This window comes from Phyllostomus hastatus, unplaced genomic scaffold (genome assembly GCF_019186645.2).
Source record: "Phyllostomus hastatus isolate PE091 unplaced genomic scaffold, TTU_PhHast_1.1 phas_scaffold_21, whole genome shotgun sequence".
Taxonomy (NCBI): Eukaryota; Metazoa; Chordata; class Mammalia; order Chiroptera; family Phyllostomidae; genus Phyllostomus; species Phyllostomus hastatus.
In genome coordinates this window covers 20,564,841-20,591,913 of record NW_025334017.1, presented here as the reverse complement: position 1 = coordinate 20,591,913, position 27,073 = coordinate 20,564,841, and the positions used below count along the sequence as shown (strand labels likewise).

Below are 27,073 nucleotides of genomic sequence, written 5' to 3'. Positions count from 1 at the left end.
AGTTTCCAAAGAGCTGTAACATCGTCGTATCCTTAATATAAACTCTCTACTAAGTGGGCTCTCCCTGGGAGAGATCCAAGTTTAAAACATTTAGGTCAGTGGTTTCCAAACTTGAGCTTACATCAGAATCCCCTAGGAGGTTTGTTAAAAAGCACATTCCTAAGCCCCACCTCAAGTTTAGGGTAGGGCCTGAGAACTTGTATTTTTAATGGGTTACCCCACAGAGCTGAAGTTGCTGTCTGGTGGGTTTTGAGAACCACTTGTCTAGGTGCTCGTGAAAATAAGAAAGCAGAGAAGCTCCACAAGGTCCAAACTCAGTTCTCCCTGCTGGGTATTGTCTCTTTCACAACTGGGATTTCTCCACACATGTTCAGTCAGCTCAGTTTTCCCGCCGAGCCCTCCCATCCAGACTGCCCTCCTCCCCCTTTTAAACCCTGCACCCTGGCACAGCCCGAGGGTGAACACACTGCATGCAAGGGTGTCCAAGTTCCCGGGCCCAGGAGCCAGGGCTAGGAGGGAGCTCAGGACCGAATCTCCTCCACTCAGCAGGTCTCTGCTTCTCAGCAGGGTGGGTGGTCTTGGCCCTTTACTCTGGGGCTGTGGTCACAGCCTGCTCATGCACCATGCATGGTGGGCTGCCCCACAGCTCACACCCTGACCTTCCCATCCATACCCTTTCTCCCTCCAGGATTCCAGCCGTTTGCGGGTCAATTAGCACCACCAAGCCCGTCCAGTATGGCATTTCCTGAACTCTAATCCTCCACCTCCAGCTGCACCCACCACTTGTGTGGGCTCTTTCTCGCAGTCACTAGTTTCCCCTCAAGACTAGATTTCCTCTCTGAGGTTATCCCCCATCTTCTGCCATAAACTCCTCCCTGGAGCAGAGATTATTGCTGTGGTCTCCTAATTAATTCTGGGGTATAAGAAACACATGCGCTGAACTGACTGAACTGATGAGAACCGCAAACTGATAGCATCTTTCCTAATTCGCCCCCCATGTGTGCAGCACAAGGGAAGCCAAGATCTGAGTATTTCTTGGGTCTCAAAGATGTAAGAGAAACACTGATTTTTCTCCCTGCGCCCCGTAAGGGTGCCTGGCTCATAGAGGGGGAATCAGTAAGTATTGAATGAATAATGAATGGATGGATGGATAGATGGCATTTCTGCCCCCACTCTCTAATTCTAATCCACACACACACACACACACACACTCTGCCAGGCTCAATTTACTAAAACATGATTTTACACTTCACACCCTGTGTTCATCTCCCTACTCATGAAAGACCGCCATTGGAACCTGGTTTATAACCCCCACATTTGTTTGGGCTTACATTCCTTCCCTTGTCCTTCACTAATGCCCCACACAAACCACCCCAGGCAGGCACTGTGCTCTAGCTAGTAACCCCCAAACATGACAAGCCCTGCATTTTTCTTCTTCTCTTCTCTGCCTTGCTAGTAAAACCTCCTCCACAACACCTTCCCTGTTCTATCACTCTCTCTCGGATCCTTGGTGGTCTGTCTCAACACCCGCTTACATTCCCAAAACACCTTGTTCTGAATATACTCATATATTAACATGTATATTCGCTTTGAGTTATAAGTGACAATGAATTGCATATATTTAAAGTATACAATTTAATACATATGCTATATCAACATATTACCATAATCAAGATAATGAACATACCCATCACCCCTAAGTCCCCCAAATTTCCTTCTGCACCTTTGGTAATCCCTCTTCCTGCCTCTCCCTGCCCCCGGGTCCCAGGCAACCACTAATCTGCTCTGTCACACAGATTAGCTGCCCTTTTCTAAATTTTATATAAATGGAATCTTTTTATTTCATTGTATCAGTTAGAACCTCCAGTACAAGGTTGACCAGAAGTGAGGAGAGCAGACACACTGTCTTGCTCCTTATCTTAGGAGGAGAGCCTTTCGTCCTTCACCCTCGAGTATGACGTTAACGGAAGGTTTTTTCATAGATGTCTTTGATCACGCTGAGCAATTTCTCCTTTACTCTTGGTTTGCTAAAAGTTTGTATAATGAATGAATGTTGGGCATTATTCAAAGCTTTTTCTGCACATATTAGAATGACCACATGTTTTTTCATTTCTCAGTCTGTTAATATGGTGAATTATATAGATTGATTTTTTTGGACTTGATTGTATGTAGATTCTATTTGCTAAATTTTTTTCCCTCACCTGAGGAAACGTTCATTGATTTTAGAAGAAAGGGAAGGAGAGAGACAGAGACAGAGGGATGTCCATGTGAGAGAGGAACACTGATTGGTTGCCTCCAGTATGTGCCCTAAGCTGGGACTGGACCCACTTCTTCTGTACGTGCCCTGACTGGGAATCGAACCCACAATCTTTTGGTGTACGGGACAATGCTCCAACCAACTGAGCTATCTGGCTAGGGCTGTATTTGCTAAATTTTTAAGAATTTCTACATCTAAATTCATGAGGAATGTTAGTTATAGTTTTGTCTGTTTAATAATATGACTGTTTTTCTGGACCATGCCCCTTGATTAAACTCAAATATAGAAGATATTAAATCAGTTATGTAGCTTGGGAAACTAATGTCAGGAACATATCTGAAGAATGAAAGTAATCAAATATATTTGGTATGGTTCTTGTGAAAGAAAAAATATGAGAAAGCTGGATGAGAAAGTTAACATTTTTTTTGCCAAGTGAAATTATCTAAATGTTGCATTGTTGTTATTCTTTTGGATAGATTAAACAGTCCAGAAGGGAGGGAAAGGAAAGGAAAATTCTTTATTTAAAACAATAAAGAAAGAAAAGGAAACAAGATAAAATTCTTTCCTGTTCATGGGAATTCACGGGGAAAGGAAGGATGGGAGAAACGGAGGTGTGAAGAGACACGCACTTCATGAGGATTCCTCCTGCCCCGTCCTTTACGGGGAAAGGGGAGGACATAAACCTCTCCGAGCCCTCTGGGTGAGGCACTAGGCGGATGCCTTGGCAGATACCTCCTATAGTGGTACTGGGTGAGGAAGACTTTTTGGAGGACAGGAGAATCCACAGTGGTGACAGCCAGCATATCCCAAATTGCTCGCATGGACAGAACTTCAAAGGGAAGATTATTTCATGTGCTTGACCTAGTCTTTGAAAGGAAGGGCACATTTTGAGCCACTGACCAACTGGTGTCCAGAGGGGGGTTATCTGGTCAGTGAAGAGACCCAACACCAGGTCATCTAAAGGTGTGTTTACACTTCCCCTGAAGAGGAGAAAATTAGTGGGGGTGGGGGTAGATAACACTTCAATAATGAAAGGGCTTTCTCTTCTAATTTGGAAAAGGAAATACGCTTTTTAGGATATGGCTTCAGGTGGCAGAAATCTGATCCATGGTGGGAATTATGCAGAGTAGGGTTGCAGCTCAACCTCTGATGCAGGCTGTCTGGGGGAAGGGGTGCAGGTGCGTTGCATGACCCGGTGCCCCCGATGGGAGATGGTGGTGGACAGGCACCACTGCCCATCTGGGACACCAGGAGGGAATACAGTCCCTGGGTTATGTGGGAGAGGGAGCTAAAAGTCTGACAGCCAAGGTCCACTTCCACTTGAGGAACCTGTGAATTAGCTGTGTCTGCCTCCTCTCTCCACACAGGCAGAGCATGAATACAAAATGATGCATATGGGTGTGTGTGTGTGTGTGTGTGTGTGTGTGCGCATGGGTGTGTGTGTGTGTGTGTTTGAATGCAGTCATCTAGGGGCACTCTCACAATCCTTATGCACAATGACATACCACAGCAGCTGGTAGTGGACTTGGGGGAATGATAACCATATGGATGTTGGCCCTGCTGAATTCATTCTGAATCTCCCCTGGGACCAGTGAGCCTTTGAACCTGCCTGTCTCCTGGGCTTGGAGGAGTTTCTGGTTGCAGGGTTACCCTGCTGCCTTCTGGGGACCCTGAAGGATCAATCCGTGCTTAGGAGCTAGGACTGTGAAGTCCCAGGATTCCTATTCTGGTCTGAATACCTCATTAGCCATATGACCTTGAGTAAACTGTCTAACCTTTTTATCGTACCTTATTTTCCTTATCTGTAAAATGAGAACGACGAAACCTGCTTTAAGAGCTGGTGTGAGAATTAAATGAGATAACAGGTATAAAGCACTCGTGAGAGGTCCTGGCTCATGGCAAACACTAAACCAGAGGCTTGCGTTAGGCCTGACTTCTCGGGCAGCATGCTGAGCTGGGCAAGGGCCGCAGTCATGTTTGGCGGCAATAACCTTGATTGTTTATTTGATTTACTCTCAGGCAAGAATGTGAGCTCTGAGAGAGCAGGAACATGGCTGGTTTAGTCACTGTTTTATTTCCAGTAATCTGCATGCTGCCCAGCACATCTTCCTCAAAAGTGGAAACAGTTGTGTTTCATTCTTCTCTGGGCCCACTGAGGCTTTCTTGGTGCTGCCAAGACAGTCCCTGCAAGCAGCTCCGAAACAGAGATCAGGGTTTGGCCCAGCCTCCCCTTGGCACAACTTTTCACTGTCTACCCCTGGACCAAAGCCACGGGCTAACATGGACTTGTCAATGAGATAGATCTTAATTTGTCACCACCCTTCCCATTTCATGGGTGAGGACACTGAGTCAAGGAGTTTAAATAACAGCTCAGGGTGAGGCAGCCACATCCCATGAGTGATAATGTCAGGATTCAAATCCAGCTCTTTCTGCAAGATCGCTGGCGGGCAACAAGAGTTATTACCTCTTTCTGAGGGAGACTGGGGTGGTGGGGGGAAAGAGAACTGTTCTTTATGATTAGACATATTAAGCTAAGTCTGGTGCTGATGATACAGATAGTTGAACCGCTTCGGGGTGACTGGAGGGCTGGGTCAGATGGGTCGGCACAGCCCTGGCCCCAGCTCCATCCTGTCTCCCTTAACTAGAAGCCCTCCCCCACTTCCTTCCTTCTGGTCCCCATGCCCTCACTGCCAGTGAATCTCAGAGCGTGGCAGCAATCTATGTCAGAAGTTCACTGACAGTGCAGAGTCCTGGACCCACTCCAGATCTGCTGACTCTGAATCCCTCGGGTGAGGCCCAGGGGTCAGCTTCCAGGTGGTTCTAGTGACTGCGGCTTGAACCACCGCCCTGGATTCATATCCCTCCTCCCCTCGGGCCTGCTTGTCCCTCCTCAGTCTGTAAGAAGCCCGGGCAGCTTCTGCTTCATGCTCTTTGCCCCCACAGTTCTCGACTGGAGGGAGCCAAGGCCAGACCGGCACTTTGGGAGAGCCTAGGGGCCTCTGGGCTTGAGGCTGGAAAACCCTGGTGTGTGGGAAAGGCTTTGCTCATGACATCAGGGGAGAAGTTTTTACTTTTTTTCCCCTGAACTCAAATTCCTCTGGCTTAAGGAAGCCAGCCCACAGAAAATGGGCACAGGCAGATCCCAGCACATCACTGGGGCATGAGACAAGGACGGGAATTTCTTGTGCTCCAAAGAAGGCAGTTAGCAAGGTGGTGGGAGGCTGCGTACTCTGTGGAGAAGCTCCTTGGAGAGGAGAAGTTCCTGAAGAGGCTGGGGCCAGAAGGTGGGGTGGGGTGGGGCGGGGCGGAGCCTGAAGAGGACTGAGGCGTGTCTAAAAGGATGTTTAGGTGATTTGCTGAGCAGTGTGTGATGTGGCCTTCCCTGAGGCTCCCCCAGTTATCCAGTCGATCCTATTAAACCCATGAGTATTGGGTGTGAGTGATTTTTGTTGTGGAAACCGAAGAAGGGTCAGAGTTTCAAGCAGATCAGGGTGAGTCAGGCTGAACTCAGCAACCTGGGATGCTAGGGTGTGAGAGGAGCCGAAGAACCCAGAGCCCCTGGGGTTCATGGAAGTCAAGGCCTCCGGGCTTCCACAGCCACAGACTGGAGGAGGCAGGCAGATGTTCCCGAATCTAGGGGGTGGGCAGGGAGGCCTCTAGCCAACCACCCTCAACCCTGAAACTGAAAAGTGAGAAGACAAAAGAAAAACGTGGTTTGGCTCTATAAATGCGATACTAATTACAGCCATTTGTGCAAATAGCTTTCCACGAATGTTTAATTGCTTACCATCCGTTATAATAACAGTTATGCATTGCATGAACTACACATCCGATTAGCTGAGTTTTATTTGCCTCCATGTGGGCCTGTCTTTCTCCTGCCTTTCTTGCCTGGCTGTCTATGGACCAATATAGTGACTTGATTTACAACTTGAAAAAAAAAGAAGTATGGACACAGCACTCAGTGTTTGAGTAATTCTCTCCTCCAAGAGGTGGATTTCCTCATGCTGGCTCAAACAGCAGTATTATCTCGTTTGGGGGCTTGGCCAAAAAAGAATGTGAGTTCTATTAACACATATCTGTTGGCCCTTTCCTCTGCAGGAGACCCATAAAATGTCCTTCACCAAAGCAAATAGATCCCTGTGTGCCTCTAAAATAGAACTAAATAATCATTCCCAGCCAATGTTACTAACTTGTCCTAAGTCCACGCTTCAGAGAGCAGATTAAAATATGGAAACAATTCCTTGGGGAACAGTTAAGAGATCTGGGATGAAAAGGCTCTTCAGCAGTTCTCCCTGAAGAACAGCTTGGAAGTAAAAGGCACCAGCTCATGAATTCAAGAAGAAGACACCTCCGACCATCTTCTGCACTCTTCCTGATGGTTGGCTCTGGCCCAAGGGCTGTGGTGGCAGAGCAGGCGGTGGAGATCAATACAAAATATATGAATTATAAAGCCTCATTTGTATCTTTAGGGAGGTGACGACTTGGTTGGGTGATGGGCCACAGATAAATGGGCCCAGATGGAAGAAGAGGGAGCGGGAGAGAAGAAGAGCACAGTACGAGTACATCGGCAAAGCAATCTTACTTCTGCACGTCTTCTGATCCGAGCTGAGGATGTACCCTTGTTTGCACCTGCAGACGTATGAGCCAGGGGTGTTGATGCAGAAGTGGGCACAGTTGTGCTCCCGGAGGCTGCACATGTGGACCACTGAAAGGAAAGATATGGCAAGCTTAGGCAACAATAATGCCTTCTCTACTTCAAGCACACAGCAAACATTTATTCAGAACTTTACTCTGTGATGGAGAGAGCAGGGCCCAAAGAGAAAGAAGTTGCAGTCTCCACTCCAAGGGGTTTTAAAGCCTCTGGTCAGAAGAGACAGTTCTAGGTAAATGCTATCAGCCCTATATAGATACAGGGCTATGGAGAATTAACGGGAAATAATGTTGGGTTCCGCCCTATGAAATCACCAATATTCAACTAAAAACAGGTCCCAATGACCTACAGAAAGAGAAACTTCATGGTTTAATTAACAATACCCAACCAGTGGGTTGGAAGGTCAGGAGGCTTGATGATACCAGAGCAGCTTTGGCTAAGGTGTGGATGGCCAATAGGCAGCAGTGGAATTGGAGGAAAAGCTATTAAATGAGCATATAGTCAAGAATCAACAGCTTCTCAGGATCATAAATCCCAAGAGTAGTGTGATGTTCTTAGCATGTAAAAGTGTTATGCCAAATTTTGGAGTAAAAAATGCATTCGTATGTTCCATGTTTCCATAAGTTTTATGTCTCATCTGAAAATATTTCTACCTTTAGTTTCTGAAGTACTTCAGCTTTCAGATACATCAGTTCTTACATAAGTCTGTTTGGAGCTCATAAAAATTCCTTTTTTTACATTTTAATTTACGACTTTATAAAAAAAAGGCAACTTGAACATATTTCAAATTTACCAACATCAGCATAAACAAGTACAAGTTATGCAAGTGTCCTCAAAAACAGGAAAGGTGGCCATATGTGGAAATATATTTATAGAAGCTCAAATAAAAGAGGCTTTCAAAAGCTAAGGACAATCCCATTAACCCAGGGCTTAGGAAAACTCAGCAACCAATAAAATAAATACCCCATTGCATTTTCAGCTACCTTGTTGTATTTTCTTGAATCTCACTGACAGTCTGAAATCTCTTCCCTTTCAAAGGTGATTTTAGTGTTTGGAAAATCCAGAAGTCGCGCAGGGCACCAAATCTAGGCTGGAGCGGGGCTGAGTCACCTGGGTGATTTGATGTTTCATCAAAACACTCTGCACGAGACAGTTGCATGACCAGTGGCATTGTCATGGGGAAGCTGCCAATCACCGGTTGCCCATAGCTGCAGCCTTCTGAATCATCTGAATAGTTTCCAAATTGTTCAAGGTTAACACAAAATTTGATGCAGATTCATTGCTCTATTCGCTCATTTTGAATGCAATGTCCACACAGTACACATGCTCACTCAATGGTGTCTACCACCCCCACTGACTTGTGCAGTGAAGTCGTCATTGTCACACATGTGCATTCCAGTCCACTCTCCTTGGCTTCCAGATTATATCAATGTTGCATAAAGCAAGCCATTCTTGTTATATTAACAATGGCTTGACTTTTTCTGGACAGACCTCATATGTCTCCTTACTTCTAAGTAAAAAACATGGTGAGCATTAAATTAACAATAAATGTTAATAAATTAACATTTATTTCATAACAATACAATTTAGAATGATTCTTCTGAGTTTATAATTGTCTATGTTTTAGCTAAGATAAAAATAAGATTCAGGTAAGATTAGGAAAGTTCATAGGTCAAATAGAATCAATTGTTTTTACTTTGGTGTGAAATAAATATGTATTTATGACCATTGGCAACTTTACTAACCTCTTTGTATAAAATGGAAATGAAAATAGCACCTGTCTCACAAGGGCCTTGTAAGGGTTGAAATAATCCAGATGGTAAAGTGCTTAGAACAGGGCCCAGCACTGCTGGGGTGGGGGGGGGGCGGGGATTGGGGGGCGGCAAGGCGGGGTGACTCAATGGTTAGCTCAAATGAGTTAACCATTACGTAGCCAAGGACAAGCATGGTGGTTTTTTGTTTTGTTTTACATATGTGGGTTCATCCTACATATATTGATCTTCAACTTGGTTTTCCACTGAGCATTATTCACAAATTCTATCTATATTGATATATACCATCTTCATAGCACCTAAGATGCACCCCCATTTCAGAGATGTTAAAATGTGAAGACACATGCAGTCGATACTAATTATTTGCAGATTCTGAATTTGCGAATTTGCCTACTGGCTAAAAGTTATTTGTGACCCCAAAGCCAACACTCCCAGTGCTTTCACAGTTGTTCATGGGCATGCTCGGAGCAATGAAACATCGGAGTCGCCAGCTGAGGCTGAACTAGGTGATGCTCTGTCTTTTTGTTTCAGCTCTCAGCCTATAAACGTGTCCTTTCCAAGGCCTACTTCGTGCCATGGTTTTTTGAATCTTTGTGCTTTTTGTTGGTGTTTTGCTGTTTAAAAGGGCCACAAGCGTAGTGCTGGAGTTTGCAGAGGTGAACTGCTAGTGAAGTGTGTCTTGTGTTCCCAAGTGCAAGAGGCTATGATGTGCCGTAGGGAGAAAGTGTGCATAGATAAATTTCATTAGCACAGATAAACCACCTCAGTGCTGTGGGCTCTGCGTCCAAAGTCAATGAACCAACAAAAGATATTAAATAAGGTGTCTTTAAATAGAAATACACATAAAACAAGACTGTGTATTGATCAGTTGACAAAAGTGTGACCAGTGTCTTGCAGGAACCTAACTGTATTTCCCTTCTGAGCAATGGTTCAGTATTCGCTAATTCAGTGTTCACCATAACTTTATAGAACACAGTTGCTGAGGATAAGGAGAATCAACTGTACACCTTAGATTTCACCAAATACATTAGCTCTGGTCTATTCCTTTCAATTGCTTTATTCATTGGTCACATGACTCATTGTATTTGGCCACTTCCCAATTAGCTGACATTTGAGCAGGTCCCAAATGTTTGCTTTCACACTACTGTGATGAATATTCTCAAATGCACCTCCCTGAACTCACGTGCCACTGTTTCTCCAGGACTGGGCTCCAGTTTAACAGAGATGGCCCAATCGCCTTGCAAGGGGGGTCACACCAGCCATGCATGAGAGTAACAATTCCAACCCCCTCATACCTTCAGCACTTGGCATTCTCAACTTTAAGTTTGTGACAGTATGTGAGGGAAAAATCATCACTCTGACTTTAATTTGCATTTGCTTCGCACCCTGGAAGGCCCTTTTCTTTGAGTGGACTGACTGCTGGAGCCAAGTTACCCACGGGCACAAGGGCATTCCCGAGGAAGCCTTGGCATGTCACCAATTTCCTCCGTAATGAAGGAATTCTAAGGTCTAGGTAACCTAGACCTTAGTGCTAGGTTACACAGTGCTTAAGAACTGGTGCAAGGCCCAAGTGATGAGCCCAGTGCCCATCTTCTCAGTGGGACCCTGGCCGATAAAATAGGAAGGAAGGAGATGTGAGGCACAGAAAATAATCTGCTGGGCAGCAGACAGCACAGTGGTGAAGAGGTTAGCTTTGCCACTTACTATGTATGACCTTGTATGGATTACTTCATTTCTCTAAATTCCACTTTCTTCACCTGTCAAAGGGAGAAATTAAAAGAACCATTGCATATAGGGTTCTACAGTGGCAGCTTATTGCTGAGGCTTGCTTGGGCCGGGTTCCATCAGAGAAACTGGAACCTGGGGACTGTGTAAGTTGGATTAGTGGAGAAAGTGCAAGGCTGGGAGCCAGACTTGCGTTCTGGCTCCCCTCTACCTTGAGCAAGTGAGGGAAGTTCAGGTAGGTTGGGCAGCTCTTTTTGGCTTATTTCTTTATCTGCAGAGTAAAGGCATGGACAGGGCCCAGAGAGCCTCAGCACACATGTTTATTGCTTTCTCTGTGTAGCACCCTCTTGTTCTAGAAACTGCCCTTCTCACTCCAGAGGCATGGTAACGGTGGGAGCTGCTGTGTTGGTATGAGGCAGCCCCACTCTTGCCTGCCATTGGGTGGGACGGAGTTTGACAACCAGAGTCCTTTCTTGGCATTTAGGAACTAGAACTGAGAAAAAGGGGGTTTAAACCAAGGACAAGTTTATCTGGGGGCTAACATGCCCTCTGCCCTTGGGCCAGAGCACTCAGTGGCCCATGTGGCTGCATGGGGAAGCAGAGGGAAGAGACGAAGAGAACACAGGACTCTCCTTCATTACTCTTCTCGGTAATTTCATGAGTAATATAACGCAATCCCTCCTTTCTCAGGCTAGTTCAAGTTGAATTTCTACTACTTTCAACTAAAAGAATCCCAAACATTTTTACTAAGGCGGAATAAAAATTCTGCATCTGTTAAATTGTGTGGATGAGGGTTCAGTGAGTCCATGAGCATCAGGGTCCCATGCCTTGCTCTGCCGAGGGCCAGACCTCCGTGATGGGACTGACAGGGACACAACAGTTCCACCCCTTCCGCTGGCCTGCGAGGGCCCTCTGGGTGGGAACTGGGGCAAGGCTTTGTGTTCACGGGAAGGGATCACTAGTCAGTTGGTTGCCATTGGCAGGACTGGATTTTTTTTTCTAACTAGGAAATACGAATGTTCATAAATGTTTATTAATGAACACCTGAACGATTATAAGAGTAATCAGAGGAGTGGTGGGGCTGACTGGGAATCTTGAAAGGGACAGTTATTGGGTACGTGAAGGCAACATCTGTTGAAGTCACCCTATGCTCCCACTTAACACAACAGGGCCTCAAAGAGGGCAGTAAGTGTAGACTTTGCCCAGGTTGGTTAATGAAAGGCGTGTCTTAGGAGCACTATTAGGGCCTGACGTTGTGCCTGGCCTGGGTGGGGTGGGGTGGGGCTATTAGGGTAGGAGCGGCCAGTCTCCGGGCTCCAAGTGCCAGGATAGGTTGATAAAGCACGTACCAAGAGGTTAATTAAAAGCAGCCCTGCCCAGGTTATAATGAGTCTTCAGAAGGCTCAGGACAGACATGTGTTCTTCAGCCCCTAAATTCTGTGTCCTCTGTCACTGGGTAGCAAAGGTTGGGTAGGCATTTTGTAGACTGGGCGTCCTTTCACAGGACACCTGGCTCCTGGTTTCTCTGGTGGTCTCAGGGCTGGCCTGTGTAGGCAACCGCAGGCTTCCCACCTCCCTCCCCTGCTGTGGCTGGTGTGGGAATGGACTACCCATGGGTATAGAGCCACCACTGTGTCCAAGTTCACGTGGACACAGCCAGTGAGAGCCAGAGCCAGGGCTCACCCTCAAGGGCAGTGCGGCTCCAGAGCCTGATCCCTTCCTAAGTGTTTGATGAAGGTTCCTGCCCTACTCGCACTGGGAGACTAAGACCCAGCAGTGCTTTTCGGCTCTGCCTGAAGCACAGCGGCATCAACCCTTCTGCCCTCGGAAACCCTATCCCTAGGTGTACCTCGGCCTCCACCACCCTGTGCAGCCCTTCATCAGCACCTTTCCAACTGTGGGTCACAAAATTCACAGAGAATCTGGGCTTGTTTTTGTGGTTTTGAAAAAAATATGAAATAGAAAAAAAAAACAATTGAAAACACCATTCCTTTCCTGGCTTGCTGCAGTTGCCCTCTCTGCATAGAACAAACTCCCGCTCATCTCTCAAGGCTGTGTAACACCTACTGGTTACGATGCAGGTTCGGAGCCAGAACGCCTGGATTCACAACTCAGCCCTACCACTTAGTGCGGCGTGATTCTGGACAAGCTATTGAGCCTCTCTCGGTCTCAATTTCCTTTCCTATACAGTGGGAATTATAAGAGCCCCTACTTCGCAGGTTTACCGTGTGAATAAAATGAGCTAACATATATGCTAGTAGCCCAAGACAGCTCATACACATATTAAAAGCAATAAATGTTAGTGATTATTATCATCATTTGCTGTTTAAAGCTCCCCTGGAGCCTGTAGGTAGACCCAAGCATCTTTTGGTCAGAGGTCCCCAGTGCTGGGTGACATTCCAAGGTCACTGAAGTATGGCCAATATCTGATTTCTCTGTGATTAGAGCATCTTCCCACCTGCCTCAAACCCTGGGCATGGCGTATGGAGAGCTCCAGGCACAGAGAGACTGCAATCTGCACCCCCAACTCTGATACTTGAAGTTACTTATCCTTTCTAAGCCTCAGTTCCTATTTCTGTAAAATGTTCCTATGAAGCCGAGTACGTGCCTCCTAGGCTGTTGTAAGTATTAAATAACATAAGGATGGAAAGTACTTAGCCCCAGACAAACTCAGCTGTTATTATCAGAGTGTCACTCAATAAATGTAGAAGGAAGAAATCAGACTTCCGAAACCTCAGAGGTGCCATCTGCCAACTTGGAAGATGCTCATCACTGTTGCCTGAAAACCGGAGCACAGATCAAAGCTGACAGCCTGCTGGTCCTCCAGGTATCTGACTGCAATTATACGCAACCTGGCGCACACCGAATAGGGCTCTACAGTTTCCTACACCGCTCACACACCTATTTCTGCAGGTAAAACCCCCATTTGACAGAGGTGCTCAGCACGGTACCACTGGCAGGTGAGGTCCCCGAGGCTGGAGTCTGCTCCTCCCCACACTACAAAGGCTTCCCTCAAACTCTATGTGATTGTCAACCCCACAGCTGGTGCACCCAGCTTTTCCTTAAAAGAGGAATTTATAACTCCCAGAGTGCAGAGGAGCAAAATGAGCAAGCGTTTTGGAAGCAGAACCCAGCATCCTCTGACTGTTCTCGGGGAGCTCACTGAACAAGTTCACTCACCTGTAGAGAGGGAGAGCCAGTATCACGTTGCCTCCCCAGGTTCTTGTGAGGATCAAGTGCAAAAACAGAAAGGGAGAGTGTTTTATAGATGTCGCTTACTGTGATCTTTACTGCACAGCCGATAGAAGCCCCAGGGGCTTCCTCAGCCTTTGAAGACAGTTGACAAGTCTGCTCATCAGAGCCCAGCACTGTGGCGAGACAGGACCTGGTCTCCCCTGGGGTGGGAGTGGGGATTCAGTTCTCAGGCCCCACAGACGAATGAATGAACGAATGGCATAACATCGATGTTTTCTTAGAGTTTCCAGATTACAACAAAGTGGTGGCAGGGGAAGGAGGGGGATTCAAACTGCCTTTTAATGTTGCTGCCTGGCCATAAAGACCACAGAGAAGGTTCTGCTACAGACAAGGCCACATCCTCACACTCGTCAGCTACCTTTGCGTTGGCTGCTCCAGAGCACCTATGAAAGAACTCCTCCATTAACATTTCCCAAGACAAATGAATACACCCTCAAAACTGTTACAGAACCGATTTCTTTTTCAGTATTTCCAAAAAGAAAGGAACATACATTCTGCAGAAGTCATTTAAAGCTGTAAACCTTAAAAATGCTCACAGGGCATCCCACTGGGTGAAGTTTTCCAGGTGACGTGGGCCCAGCACACCCCACAGAAGCCAGCCCTCCCGTGGCACCAGGGAAAGAGACGCTCCTGAACATTTTCCAAGTGACATTGCAGAGAAGAAGTTCTTTTTCCTTCATGGCACTGCTTTTTGTAAGTAAATCATTTGATTTTTGAGGTTAGTTCTCATCAGGGCTTTTTTTTTAAAGACACATCACGAGCACACCATTCTTTCTCTGAGTGAGGCTGTGAGAGGGGTTGGGGGTGGCATCCGGGCTGTGTCACATTCTGAGAACCGGCCCTCGGAGCCCCACAGGGGCAGGATGCTGCTCCTGGAGAGCTGGAGATATAAGTCTGGTCCTTAAGCTCATTCTCCACTCAAAATATTAGTCATTTCAAAATAGATATTCCCTTTTGTTGTCCCATCAGAGAAACATGGCTGTTGGAGGGGACAGGGACCAATGGGGGTGGGAAAGACAGGACTGGACACTGTTTACCAGGTCAGAAGGCACATTTCCAGTTTCCAGGGACTACAGTGGAGGTGGGTTGGCGCCCTGGGCCCCTCCCTCCCTGAGGAGGGATGAGAAGAGCCTGCAGGAGCAGGCAACTGGGGAGGGAAGGAGCAAGTTGACCCACTGGAAAAAGCTGACACAGGAGTTTGGGCTGAAGGTTACTGGGAGGAGTCTAGCAAGGAAGGGAGAGAGAAGCCTTGTGGAAAGTAGGGTTAGAAAGCAAGAGAGGGAAGAAGACCCTTAAAGAGGGAAAAAGCAGCTCAAAGACTTAGGGAGGCCTCCCGTAACAGAAAAGTGAGCCGGAAAGGGGGGACACCTTTTGCCATCCTAACAGGTGAGAAGGCACCAGGACCACGTCTTGGTCCCCTTGCCCCGGTACACTGTGCATCTTTGTCAGCTGAGAAAACATCCAGGGCCAGCACCACCTTGGTGCAAATATGTTTGTACTCCCCACCATCCAAGGAGAAATTACACCATTATTTTTGCCCTCCCAGTCCCAGTCCTATTCCAACTCATGAATTCCAACTCAGGGAATTCCGGGAGAGTTCAATGTGCTGGAGAAAAACTTCACCTGTCGTCTACTCTTACCCATTCTGCAGTAAATGTCTCCTCCCCAGGGAAGTCTCCCTGAGCACCTGGGACCAGGCTAGGTCCTGCCCTGAATTCTTCCTCCATCAAACTGTAACAACTACAGTTACTAACTTATTTGCACCATTTTATTCTTAATATTTGTCTCCTTCGCTAGAGTATGAACCCCCAAAAATGCTATGTCTATGTTGGCCTTTGCTGAACAGCCCTTGCAGGCCCGGTACCTGGAGTGAGGCAGCACAGAATGAGTCCTGAGGACAAATAAACAGATCCTAGTAATGCCCCTGGCAGAGGCAGAGGGGCAGGACTTACCGCACAACTTGTTCTGGAACACTGAGGTCAGCGACTCCATCTGGCTGAAGTTGGCCACCAGGAAGACGTGGTCCTCGTGGGGCTCGCTCCCAATGGCCTTCAATGTGTTGAGGTCCACCTGGCCTACACCAATGGCGAAGATCAGGATGCCTGTGTCCCGTGCCTTTGCAGCCACCTCGGCCACAGAGTCCTGTGGTCTCCCGTCCGTCACAATCATTATGACCCGCGGCACATTCTCCCTCAGGGGCCGGGCCCCCTCCGCTTCGGAGAAAGCAATGTTCAGGGCGTACTGGATGGCCAGCCCCGTCATGGTGCCCGTGGACAGGTGCCTCATCCTCTTGACGGCGCGCTCCACCTCGGACTTCCTCTTGAAGGTCTTGAGGGAGAACTCATTCTTAACGGTGCTGCCATATTGCAGCAGGCCCACTCTGGTGACATCGGGGCCGATGTCCAAGAACTGCAAGATGTCCATGATGAACTCCTTGACCTTGGCATAGTCGTGGGTGTTGACACTGCGGGAGCTGTCAATGATGAAGACCAGGTCTGCCCGCTTATTTTCACAGGAGCTCTCTGGGGAAAGAGGAGAGGTCAAACGTATTAGAAGAGTGTGAAGGACGGTGTTTGGCTATTGTTGGAAGTCACAGGGCTGGGGATCGCCTTTCAAACTTCCAATCTTCATCCGTGTTTCTTCATACCTGGGAAGGTTGTGAGGGTGTGTGTGAAAGCTGTGTGTGCATGTGCATGCCGGGGTGACCATGAGTCCAGGCTGCCAACCACTACTATTTCTTTTCCCAAGATAAACGCACACTTTAGTTTTTAGAAAGTCATCAATATGTTTTTCAGGAGGCCAAACACCTGATCAGGGTAAAAAATGACTTCACTGTTTACTCTATGCCACAGAAGCTCTCCCAGATACTGCAGGGAACATGGAAGAAGCTTAGGAAAGGGATCAACATCAAGGAACACACAGTCTACCTGAGGAGACTCAACGAATGGAACAAGTGAAAGGACAGCTGGAATGAAACTGTGCGGTGCTGACACCACATGTGCGGAGAACAGGGATGTTGGTGGGCTGGGGTCGAGGAGAGAGGACATGAGCCAGCCTTATGGGTGTGCGGTGTTTGGACTGAGAGGAGGCGCACAGGGAGAGGTCCACCCGAACAAAAACCCAAGACGGTGCAAAGACGGTGGATAATAGAATAAGTGGCGAAGGAACTGCTAGGTGTTGCAGGCAGGAATTAAGTTGCAGGGGTAGCCTGAAAGTTGTAAAAGGCCTTTAAATTCAGACTGAGAAGTGTGTACACAATGCTACAGGTGATGGGTATAATAGGATTGGCGTCCCGTGATGTAACCTGTCTCTTCTGTGGAGAAGCTATGTAATAAAAAGTCAATTGAGTGTGTTAATGGTTTGCAAGGTGGGTGACTCAGACCACTTTGCACTAACCAGGTTGGGTCTCAATCAGGGCAGTGGTGGAAATGGATGAGGGGCCCAGGCAAGAAACATTTCAACCAGGGACACAGTTAAATTTGAAAAAGGCAAATGCTAAGTCTCTCCCTTATCACCACAACCAGCATTCTTATTCCTTAAGCACCCAAGCAAGGAGGCTATGTGAGGTTTGAGTCCACGGGTGGAACTCACTGCATTCTGTGAAGAGGATGGTATTGGATGAGAAGAGAGACCTCTGGCCTCAGAGTGGGAGCTGGAATTGCTCAGATGTTTTGAGCCACTGCCTCCAGCCAGGGGTAGTCCCTCCTCCCTTCCCCAGACTTCGCAGCTAAATCCACATTTGATAGGGATTAGAAAAGGGATCCCAAATGCTTGCCCTAAATCCCAAACACCACAGCTGCAAGAAAGAGAGAGAAAGCCAAAAATGAAACAGTGAACCCAGTCACTAAAATGAGAAATAAGAAAGGCCTATGAGGTCACCCCGTCCAGGCCAGCTTGCCAGGCAGTGACTCGCCTGCGAGCCAGCACGTAACACCCCATCCACTGCAGCCTCCCGAGTCTAACGATGTTAGGGGAGGGGGCACCCCCAAACACCAGATTCTGGGAGGGAACCGGCTCTCTGCGGTACCCACATGTAACACTGGGGGTTGCGTGAGTGTAACGTGAGTTTCTCAGACCAGAGGCCCCAGAAACTGCCTTTGAGGACCCTGGGATAAGATCAATATAAAACCCCTGGTGTTTGTAGGATGTGTTAAAATCTCTTTTTGTCCCCAGAGGGCTTTTATCGCTCTTGAGAAAAGAGCTGGGAGTATCATACCCACTGGCCAAATGAGAAAATGGAGGTGCTGACAGTTGGAACACCTCTTATGATTTAGAAAAAGGAAAGCTATGTGACGACAACACAGATACCCACCACACTGGGTGGTTGTGAGAATTTAAGAAAATGATCCAGCCCAGCCCTGAACCCTGGAGGCTGCGTCCACCCGGACAGGCCCCTGGAGAGGGCGCTTTCTTCTAATTTTCACGGAGGTGCGTATGTCTAGCACATGGCGCTGGGCGCAGGGGATGGCAGGCCCACAGGAGGCAGATAGAAGACAAGGTCCAGGAGCCAGGCTGACCTCTTCTAGGGGCCTCACCTGCCCCTCCCTGGATGTCTCCCACCCTGGATGTGTGAACTGACTTCAGGGAGAATGCGACCAATGACCTCCACCTGCTGAGCACTGGAACTGGGCTCTGACCCTCGGCAGAGGAGGACATTCATGGCAGGCTCCTGGGAAGGGAGGGAGAGGGACAGCAGGCTGTTCCCCTGAGACCTCTCTTCTTCTTTGGAAATGGGGAGTGAGTTTCCCGGGCACTGGGATCTTACTGTGGGTCTTACTCATGGTGTTAACATCCCACCGAGCATCACAATCGATTTACTTGTGGGGAAGCCCAGAAATTCTAAAGGGGATTACGTGCTAAATGGATTAGTGCGTGTCAAAACAAATCGGTAGTTTCCCAATGCCTGGACACTTACAAAAACGCCACAAGGGTTCAAAATGTTGTGGAGGTTACACGGGAGCTGTGATGGTGAGCTGAAAATGGGTCCTAGCCACTTGAGTGACCGAGTTTTCTTCTGCAGGTTCAGGATGGTACCTGAACACATTCATTCCTAGCAAGTTCCCGGTGAAGCTGATCACTGCTCCAGGGACCACACTCTGAGCACCACCAGTTAAGTACAAGAGAGCTCTCTGGAGAAGAGAAGTTCTGGCAAGTCGTGACCTCATTAACTCACTGTGAACTCCCAGCAGTGGGAAACTAGCCTCTCCCGTCCACGTAGCCGTGCAGTTGGGAATACAGTGAGTCCTAGGTCAAGTTTGTGGAGTTAAATGAGGTTCAGGGACTCCTGGACTAACACAATCTCTAGAGATGGAGGGGTTGAATAGAGTCCAAGCCACTCACTTTCCAGAAGGAGAACCTGAGGTGCAGAGAGGTGATTCTTTGTCCACGAGGTCTTACGGCTCTCGAGGGTCGCACCTGGCACTACGCTGGTGCCTTGCCCGCCGTTTTCAGGCAGGTGCCTGGGAAACTCTCAGCGCATCACCAGCTGCTGTCAACATGAGCGTGAAAGCCCTGGGGGGCTTTCTGAAACATTCATTGTGAAGAGCCTAACGGCTTCTCCACAGGGGACTTCTGAGAGACGATCCCAGAAAATGACTCTTCTCTGCGTGTACGTCCCTTTCACATGCCGGTTCTGATCCACGGCGTCCCTGATCCTCGGCCTGGGTGAGCACACAACAGTCCTCCTTCGGGACCCTCACAACGGACTTCCAACAGCCACTAGGAGAGGGTTTGTGAGCACGTCACAAGATGTCATCCCTTGCACCATAAAGTGACAGTCTGGACCTTGTCAACAGCACTTCCAGTGCCGTCAGCTTGAGCCCATGGCCCACACGTTGGCCGAAGTAAGTGTCCTGGGCCCTTGCAGAGCGGGCGAACCTGGGCCAGGACAACTGTAAGCAACATTCCCACTCCCGCGGGATTGCAGTGTGTGATCTTGGGACTGCTTCTCCTCCCAGCCTTGCTGATTTGCTGCTAATCGGCCTCCCTTGCTGCGGCTACATTCAATCATGACCGAGTAATTGTACAGTAACTATTTGGTGCCACCTGCCCGGGAAGATCCAAGCATGTTTGGAGAAGGGAGTGATGTGAATCTCCATGACAAGGGTAAAATCATGTCATCCAGGGACTGGAAGGGAGCTCTAGAACGTTTGGTGAAACGGGGCAGAGCCTCTGATCTCAGTGCAAGTCTAGCCTCCGCTGCTTTCTGCCCACGTGGTCTTGACCCTCTCTTTAACCTCTGTGACCCGCAGCCTCTTCTTCTGTGAAATGGGGATAATAATACCTCACAGGGCTGTTGTAAGGCTCCAAAGAGAATATAATGATAATTTATAGCTTCTGTTCATTGAGCACTTAATAAGTACTTGGCTCTGTTCTGACTACTTCCCATATGTTGGCTTATTTATTTCTCACAGCCTCCTTAGGGAGCAGATTCTGTTACTATCCCATTTTGCAGATGAGGACAGTGAGTCTAGAGAGGTTAAATAGCTCAGGGTCTCATCCTTAGGGGGTGGAGGCACAGGGTCCTGAATCCCATCTATCTTGTTCGGCTCTGCAGCCCATGCTTTTGCCCACCACCCACTGCTCAGAAAGGCTCTGTCCTTTCAGATCTGCCGTTTGCAGAGTACTCAGGAGGCGCCAGGATGGCACCAGCTCTCCAGGGTCAGCTCCTTCTTTCCCCGGGTTCCCAGGGCCTGAGAGCTGTGGCCCAAACTGGCCTGCCTTCTGCCAAGTGCTTCTCCTCTGAGAAATGGCTGTTTGAATTTTTTTAATTTAATAAGATGATGAAAACAGATGCTTTCCCAGTAAATCAGGCTGCTAGTCATTCTCGTTCTCATTCTCTTGACAGGTGCTGACTGAGAGATAAGGAGGAGCAAGGCCCACGGGGACTGAAGGGCAGGACGGGAGAGGGGGAGCTGAGGCCGTGGACCCTCGAGGGACTGTGAGGAATAGGAGGAATCTGGCTCAGATAATAGGCAAATGCTGTGGGAGGGGGGGATTTCAGAAAATGTGATATTTCATACCAGTTCCCAGCAAACTTCCCACAAGCAGATGGTTTGTGGGCACTTAAAAAAAAACGAACTGTAGAAAATCAAATGACACCAGTGAAAACATGTAACAATTTTTAGGACCGTGCAGGAGTACAAGGACTGGGAAACTGGAGTATGATTTCTGGGCAGCACTGAAGACTGACTTGCGGGTAGTGATCACGAAATTGAAATGAGACCAACCACAGGGTGTGTGTGTTGCTCCACTACACTCAGCTGTGCAGGTATAGGGGGAAAGCAGGCAAAAGCCGACTGAGCCAGGGCTGTCATTCAGCCACTCGAGAGTGATGAATCAGGAGAGTGGCAAAGGCCATCGACAGGGCAACTATAATGATTTCCTTTGGAACTGAACTGGGGGAGCAGGGAGTAGAGGCAATGAGTGGGGAAAAGACAGAGAAGTAGCAGGATCAGCAACCTGAAAGTCCAGATAAAGTCACAAAATTATTGAATCTGGAATACTAGAAGGTGTTAGAAGGGATGCGCTGGGAAGATTAGGAGGTTTAAATTGAGATTACAACAGGACTGCAGTTATTATAATCACAAAAGTATGATAAGAGGAGCAATGGCTGACCTATGGTGGAAGGCAAGGATATGGGAGGAAAGGAGGTCAAAGCGATTAGGGGATCATTCATATGGATATGGAAATCACCAAGAATTAAGACAAGAGTCCTGTTGAAGAAGGTGGCAGTGAGCCAGGAGCAAAAACTGTTCTAGGAATAATCAAAGGCTTTTTTAAACGTCCTAAGAATGACCAGAAACACTATGAAGCAGATGAAAATGTCACAAAAGGACTGAGGAAAAATGATCTCACTGAGAGTTTCAAAGGGACACTGGGGAGAAAAATTAAGGCTGTTTTATGATGAGAGAGAGAGAGAGAGAGAGAGAGAACCGTTATTATTATGAGTCCAGCAAGAATTTAAAGAGGAGAAAAACATGTACAATTTAGGTTTTTATTCCTAGATGGGATGGATCTGGCAAATCAGGAATGCTATACTGTAGTGTGAATCTCAGGAAGGCAAACGACTCTCTCCAGTGGGAAAGAATACAAATTCCATGTATGTAGACCAGTTAGGTAAAGCCAGCCACTCAACAGACATTTAGTGCCAGTGAGTACCTATTATGTGCCAGGCTCTGGGAACACAATGAAGGAAAGACTCCCAATTGTGAAAAGCAGGCAGAGACAACAATAACAGGACACCATGAAATAAGTAGACCGAAAAGATAGAGTGCTCCGAGAGCGGGTGGGGGAGCAGGGCTGTCTTTCTCTCTGCAGACAGACCGCCCAGGCTCCAGGGCAGGCTTAGCAATGCCCGTTCTCTCTTGTCTCCCTTGGACACAGTCTCCCGCTCAGCCTGGACTCAGCCTCCGGGCCCTTTGGATGCTGCCCCCCAGGCACCTACAATCTATCAGAGCCAGCACATGAGACTGAATCATTTTACCAGCCTGGTTTTCGCGTCTGGTGCTCTACAGCAAAGCCTGAAGTACTCAATTTTGTCTATGTCTAAGAAACTGAACAAGGGTGAATTAGCTAATTGTACATTCAACCCTTGAGCAACTCAGGTTTGAACTGCTCAGGCCTACTTATATGCAAGTTTTCAACACAAGTTGCCTTCCTATGCTTTTCTTAATAACATTTCCTTCTCTCTAGCTTCTTTATTTTCAGTATTTATACAGTACATACTACATATAACATGCAAAGTGTGTACTTGTCAACGGTTTATGTTATCAGTAAGGCTTATGGTCAACACTAGGCTGTTAGTGTCTAAGTTTTGGGGGGAGTCAAAAGTCATACATAAATTTTCAACAGCAGGGGTTGGCGCCCCCACCCTCTGCATTGTTCATGAGACAACTGTCCTTATGAGACACAGATTATTAGTGCCAACACCATTTTTCAGTGGAGAATAAGCAGGGTGGGCAGACCAGACTGGCCACACCAACAGTCTGCACATTAACTCCCTGATAAAGCCATGTTTCTGACGGAGGGCTGTTAGTGGGGTAGGGGGTCCGAGCAAAGAAAAGAGAAAGAGCATGGGAACTAGTTTCCCCAGCTGTGAAGGTGTTATGTACCCGCCATTATAAGAATATAAAATAGCCCAGGGAAACTGCATCCTGTGAGCAATTGATGTATGTGAATTGAACTATACAGGCTGGCCCGAGAAAGACAGAGACACAGGTAGACAGAAGAGACGACCTACCACATAACACAGCCCTGCGATAGTATCTCCCTTCGTCCTTGATGGGCAAGGACCCACAGACGCCTGAGGCATGGCCCCTGAGGCCACCTCATGTGGTTCTGTCTTCAGGTGCCTCCAGACTATGACTAGCTCTGGGATTACAGGTGACTTCATGGTTATTTCAGAGGCAATTTGGACAATCTTTGATTTTTGTCCCCAGGGTGACTTAACCTGCGAGTCCCTTGTATTTAGGGCACATGACTGGGGCACTGCAGTCCTTGGCCTGGGCTGGAAAGACCACAGTCCATTCTTCCCTCTTCAGTGTCCTCTTTAGTCACCAGCAGCTACATTATCTCGTGCCAAACAATTTACAACGAACTTAATGAGCTATGGCTTTCTTTGAATCAGTCACATCTACTCACATCTTCCTGAAGAACCACTGGGGAATACCCTGAAAACTCAATTGTACTATTATAAGGGAGACAAGCTGGGCTTCTTAATGGGATTGAAGACAGATCTTGGACTCATTAGCAAATCATTCACCATTTGGTAACATTTCCCAGACATTTGCTCAGAGTTTGAGGGCACTCGTGGTTCTCTCTCCGCCACTGCATACAACGGGAGGCAGCTGGGAGGAATCACTAATAAACTGAATTGCAGAGTCCAGGCCAGAAAGGATTTTTGAGGGCTGGAATAATCAGTCAAAACTAACAAGCTGAAATCTAACTGGTATAAATGTCAAGCCCTGCATGTAAGGCTCAAAACACCAACTGTATAAACCACAGGAAATGAGACATTTGTATTGACAGCCAGTCACATGAGAAAATCTCAAACCCGGACAGCCAATCCCAAGCCTTGCATGTTGCCCCAGACCCCCAGCCCCAGGACCTGTGAGACATGCTGCTCCACTCCAGCCTCAAAATAAAAGTCAGCCATAGGATTCCTCTCAACACAACACACCAAGTTCTCACAACCTAGTACCTGGAGGAGGCTCAGGGAACGAAACCTATTTGCCAGTCAGACCCTTTCCAATCACTCCCATCTGATCCCTCCCGACCTCAAAGCCCCAGTCACCCTATTGATGGCTTTCTTGGCCCCGGAGAGTGGACAACTCTCCCCTAAAATAGGCCCTTCCTTTCCTGTCTTTACAGCAGAACTTTCCTGTAAATGAATATTTTGGTGAGTTTCATTGATCAGAGTCACAATAGCTGCATTTGGCTATTAGTACAATAGAAATGAACCTCAGGATGCTGCTTCATCAGAGCAGTTTCTTCAAAAGCCACTACCCCAAGGATCACAGACAGCAGGGTCACTGACATCAGTGGGAGAATGAACTCGTGAATTCTTCAGCCTCCTGGAACAGCCCACCACTCCCTACCCTATACTCTCTACCCCAGTGATAGCAAAAGGTTTGTACTTCCCTACACACCATCCCCGCTTGGCTGCCTCCACAGTGTAAAACTCAGCTCTGTGGTCATCTGTTTTTGAAAACCTTTCCTTGATGAACCTCCTCCACTCTCCTGAGGCACCGCTACCTCCCATTGACCTCTGCCTAAGCACGTTCCCTCCAGCATCTCATGCATGGAGCTACCCAGCCCCATGTAGTGTCTTCTCTGCGTTTCTCGCAGTGTCAGACACGTAGATGTTCCATGAGAGTCTTTGCTTCTTCCCTCGATGTGCACACGGGGGTGGGAGGGCAGAAAAAACAGACGTTGCAGGTACTGGTCCATGAGTTGGAGTGGGCTGGGAGAGCTGGTCAGCGGAGGTACGTAAAGAACAGCCCAAGTTGGGATCCTTAAAGTCCTGATGATGTCAGAAATGCCTGGGGTACTTATTTAAAATGCTGAGTCCCAGGCAGCACCCTAGACCCAGTGAATCAGAATCTCTGGGTCGGGGCCCAGGGATCTGCACTTGTAATTGCTCCAGGCGATTCTTGGGCACAACAAATCTGAGAACTCTATCCAATGGGGCGTCTAAGCCTGAGAGACCATCTGTCACAGAGTCAACGATCCAGAGGAACAGACTGGAATAAGACCTGGGAGTTAGAGCTCAAATCAACACACACTCCCAAAGTCTAGATGGCCTTTCCACACTCTGCCCTGGACCAGTGCCCCCTGGGCATCCCCGTGCCTCAGGCTCCAGAGATTCACCTGCTGCACCTGCCTGAGTCCAAAAGTGCCTTCTGCTTCACTAGGTAGTGATGGTGGTAAGTACAATTAGTAACTTAATATGCAACAATGTCATCCCCAAAATATGACCTTTACTGCCCTGCAAGACCCCTCAGAGCACAATGCAAATCTCTGAGGTCATGACTGGTCCTTATTCACCTCCGTTTCTCCAAGGCCTGGCTCAGGGCTGGCACATGGAAGTCAGTGACCAGTGGTACTACGGGCAGAATACAATGTGGGAGCAGTGGGGATGCTGAATGGGAGAAGACTCGGTCCCCGGCTGCACGGGGCTTACAGCCCAGGGGGTCAGCACAGAAATGACTGCAGAATGAGGCAGGGTCAGATGGACTATGTTTGATGATCCTAATCATAACACATGCTTCGCCGGAATAGCCTCAGTCATCAAGAACAGTCACTAGAGATTGCGCTTCTGAATGAGGACGCATGAACCCCGTGATGACAGTTGCCCCTCCTTATATACAGTGTCACTTTTGGCAGTCTAGTCACCTGCCATCAGCCACAGACTGAAAATATTAAATGGAAAATTCCAGAAATAAACAACTCATTAAACTGAAATTCTATGCCACTCTGAGTAGTGTGATGAAGGCATGCAATGTCCCACCTGGGAAGTGAACCCTTCCTTTGTCCAGCGAATCCACACTGTCCGTGCTCCCAGCCCATTATCCTGGAGTAGTTAAGTCTCGGTTATCAGGGAGTGAGAGATCACATTCACATAACTTGTATTCCAGTATATTATTGCATTTCTTCTATTTTATTATTAGTTATTCTCTTACTGTGCCTCATTTATGCATTAAATTTTAGCATACGTATGTTATGTGTAGGAAAAAACATACTATATAAAGGATTCGGTACTATCCACAGTTGTGGACACCCACTGGGGGTCTTGGAACATATCCGCACAGAGAAGGGGAACTACTGGAATCTCTCCACCTCTTGGCCAACAACTAAGAAAAAAAGTAACAATATGCATCCAGATGGAGGTGATGTCGGTGGTCTTCCCCAGCACATGCCCTGCTCTGAATGCCTGGTTGGAGGAGAGAGAGAATAGGGTGGCTGGGGGAAAAGAACATTGCAGCTAGCCTGGCTCCCTGTGCCACCAGAGCCACTCTGGTTTTCTTCCCTTGGTTCTGGGTGTTTTTTATCAGAGACCCACTTGTCCCAATGAGCTGTGTAAATAGCCACTGGTCCCATTCAAGGAGCCATGTACCACGTGCTTCTCTCAAGAACACACGAGGTGTGGTCTGCATGTCAACCCCTATCTTATTAAGTTCATCCCAACACGCACAAGCAGAACAAAACTTCACAGGCAAATGTTGAAATTTTGTATTGTCAAGTTAGCTCAGGTATTACCAACAAGAGAATCTGCAGAGCAAAGAAACATGGGTGACCTGGGAGAGATGGAGTCTACACACTGTGATGTTTTTATGCAAAATGTTTTTGTTTTAAAGAAGGTTCTGGTGAATGAGCCTGCATCTTTGGGAGGCAGTGGTGCTCCATGAGTTGGAGACCTGAGCCAGTAGGGCCCCAAGGAATGCTGGGTTCACACTAGCTCAGATTTCAGTTGTCCCTGCCGACTGTCATAAATTCCTTTAGGAACACAGCTCTGTAAGGCCCTCAGGGAGAGCGCACCAACAAGCCAGTAAAATGGAAAAGAAAAAAAAGAAAGACAGAAAAAAAACATGCCACATCACACCAGTCTCCTCTGGTAACTGTTACATGAGCTGAAAGAAAAGGGACATCATATGAGGTTCAAGGACTGTGGTTTCCAGAACCCTGGGTAATTTTCTTTGTGAGGGAGCCAGAAAGAAAGCTGCCCCAGGTTAACCCTAGAGAAAGCAGTTTCCAGCGAAGTGAATTTCCTTGCAAGGTAAAGCAGTTTGCTAAAGTTCCACCAAAAAAAAAAAAAAAAGTCTTGTCTCAGAGTGTATCTTACAAACAGGCGTTCTCTTAATTGATAAAGAGAAGGATAAAGAAGCCCTGAAACAGTTGATCGTTTTAAAGCTC

At 47.6% G+C, this 27,073-nt stretch overlaps 1 protein-coding gene across 3 annotated transcripts in view; it reads right to left on the bottom strand.

Moving 5' to 3' along the window:
* MATN2 (matrilin 2) overlaps positions 1-27,073 on the bottom strand; it is a 125,139-nt gene that overhangs the window by 59,596 nt on the left and 38,470 nt on the right. For all 3 annotated transcript variants that reach the window (XM_045861397.1, XM_045861400.1, XM_045861398.1), the window contains exons 3-4: positions 15,613-16,182; positions 6,840-6,962 (exon numbers count right to left, since the gene is read on the bottom strand). In XM_045861397.1, the coding sequence (XP_045717353.1) occupies positions 6,840-6,962; positions 15,613-16,182 (693 nt within the window). The remainder of the gene's footprint in view (positions 1-6,839; positions 6,963-15,612; positions 16,183-27,073) is intronic.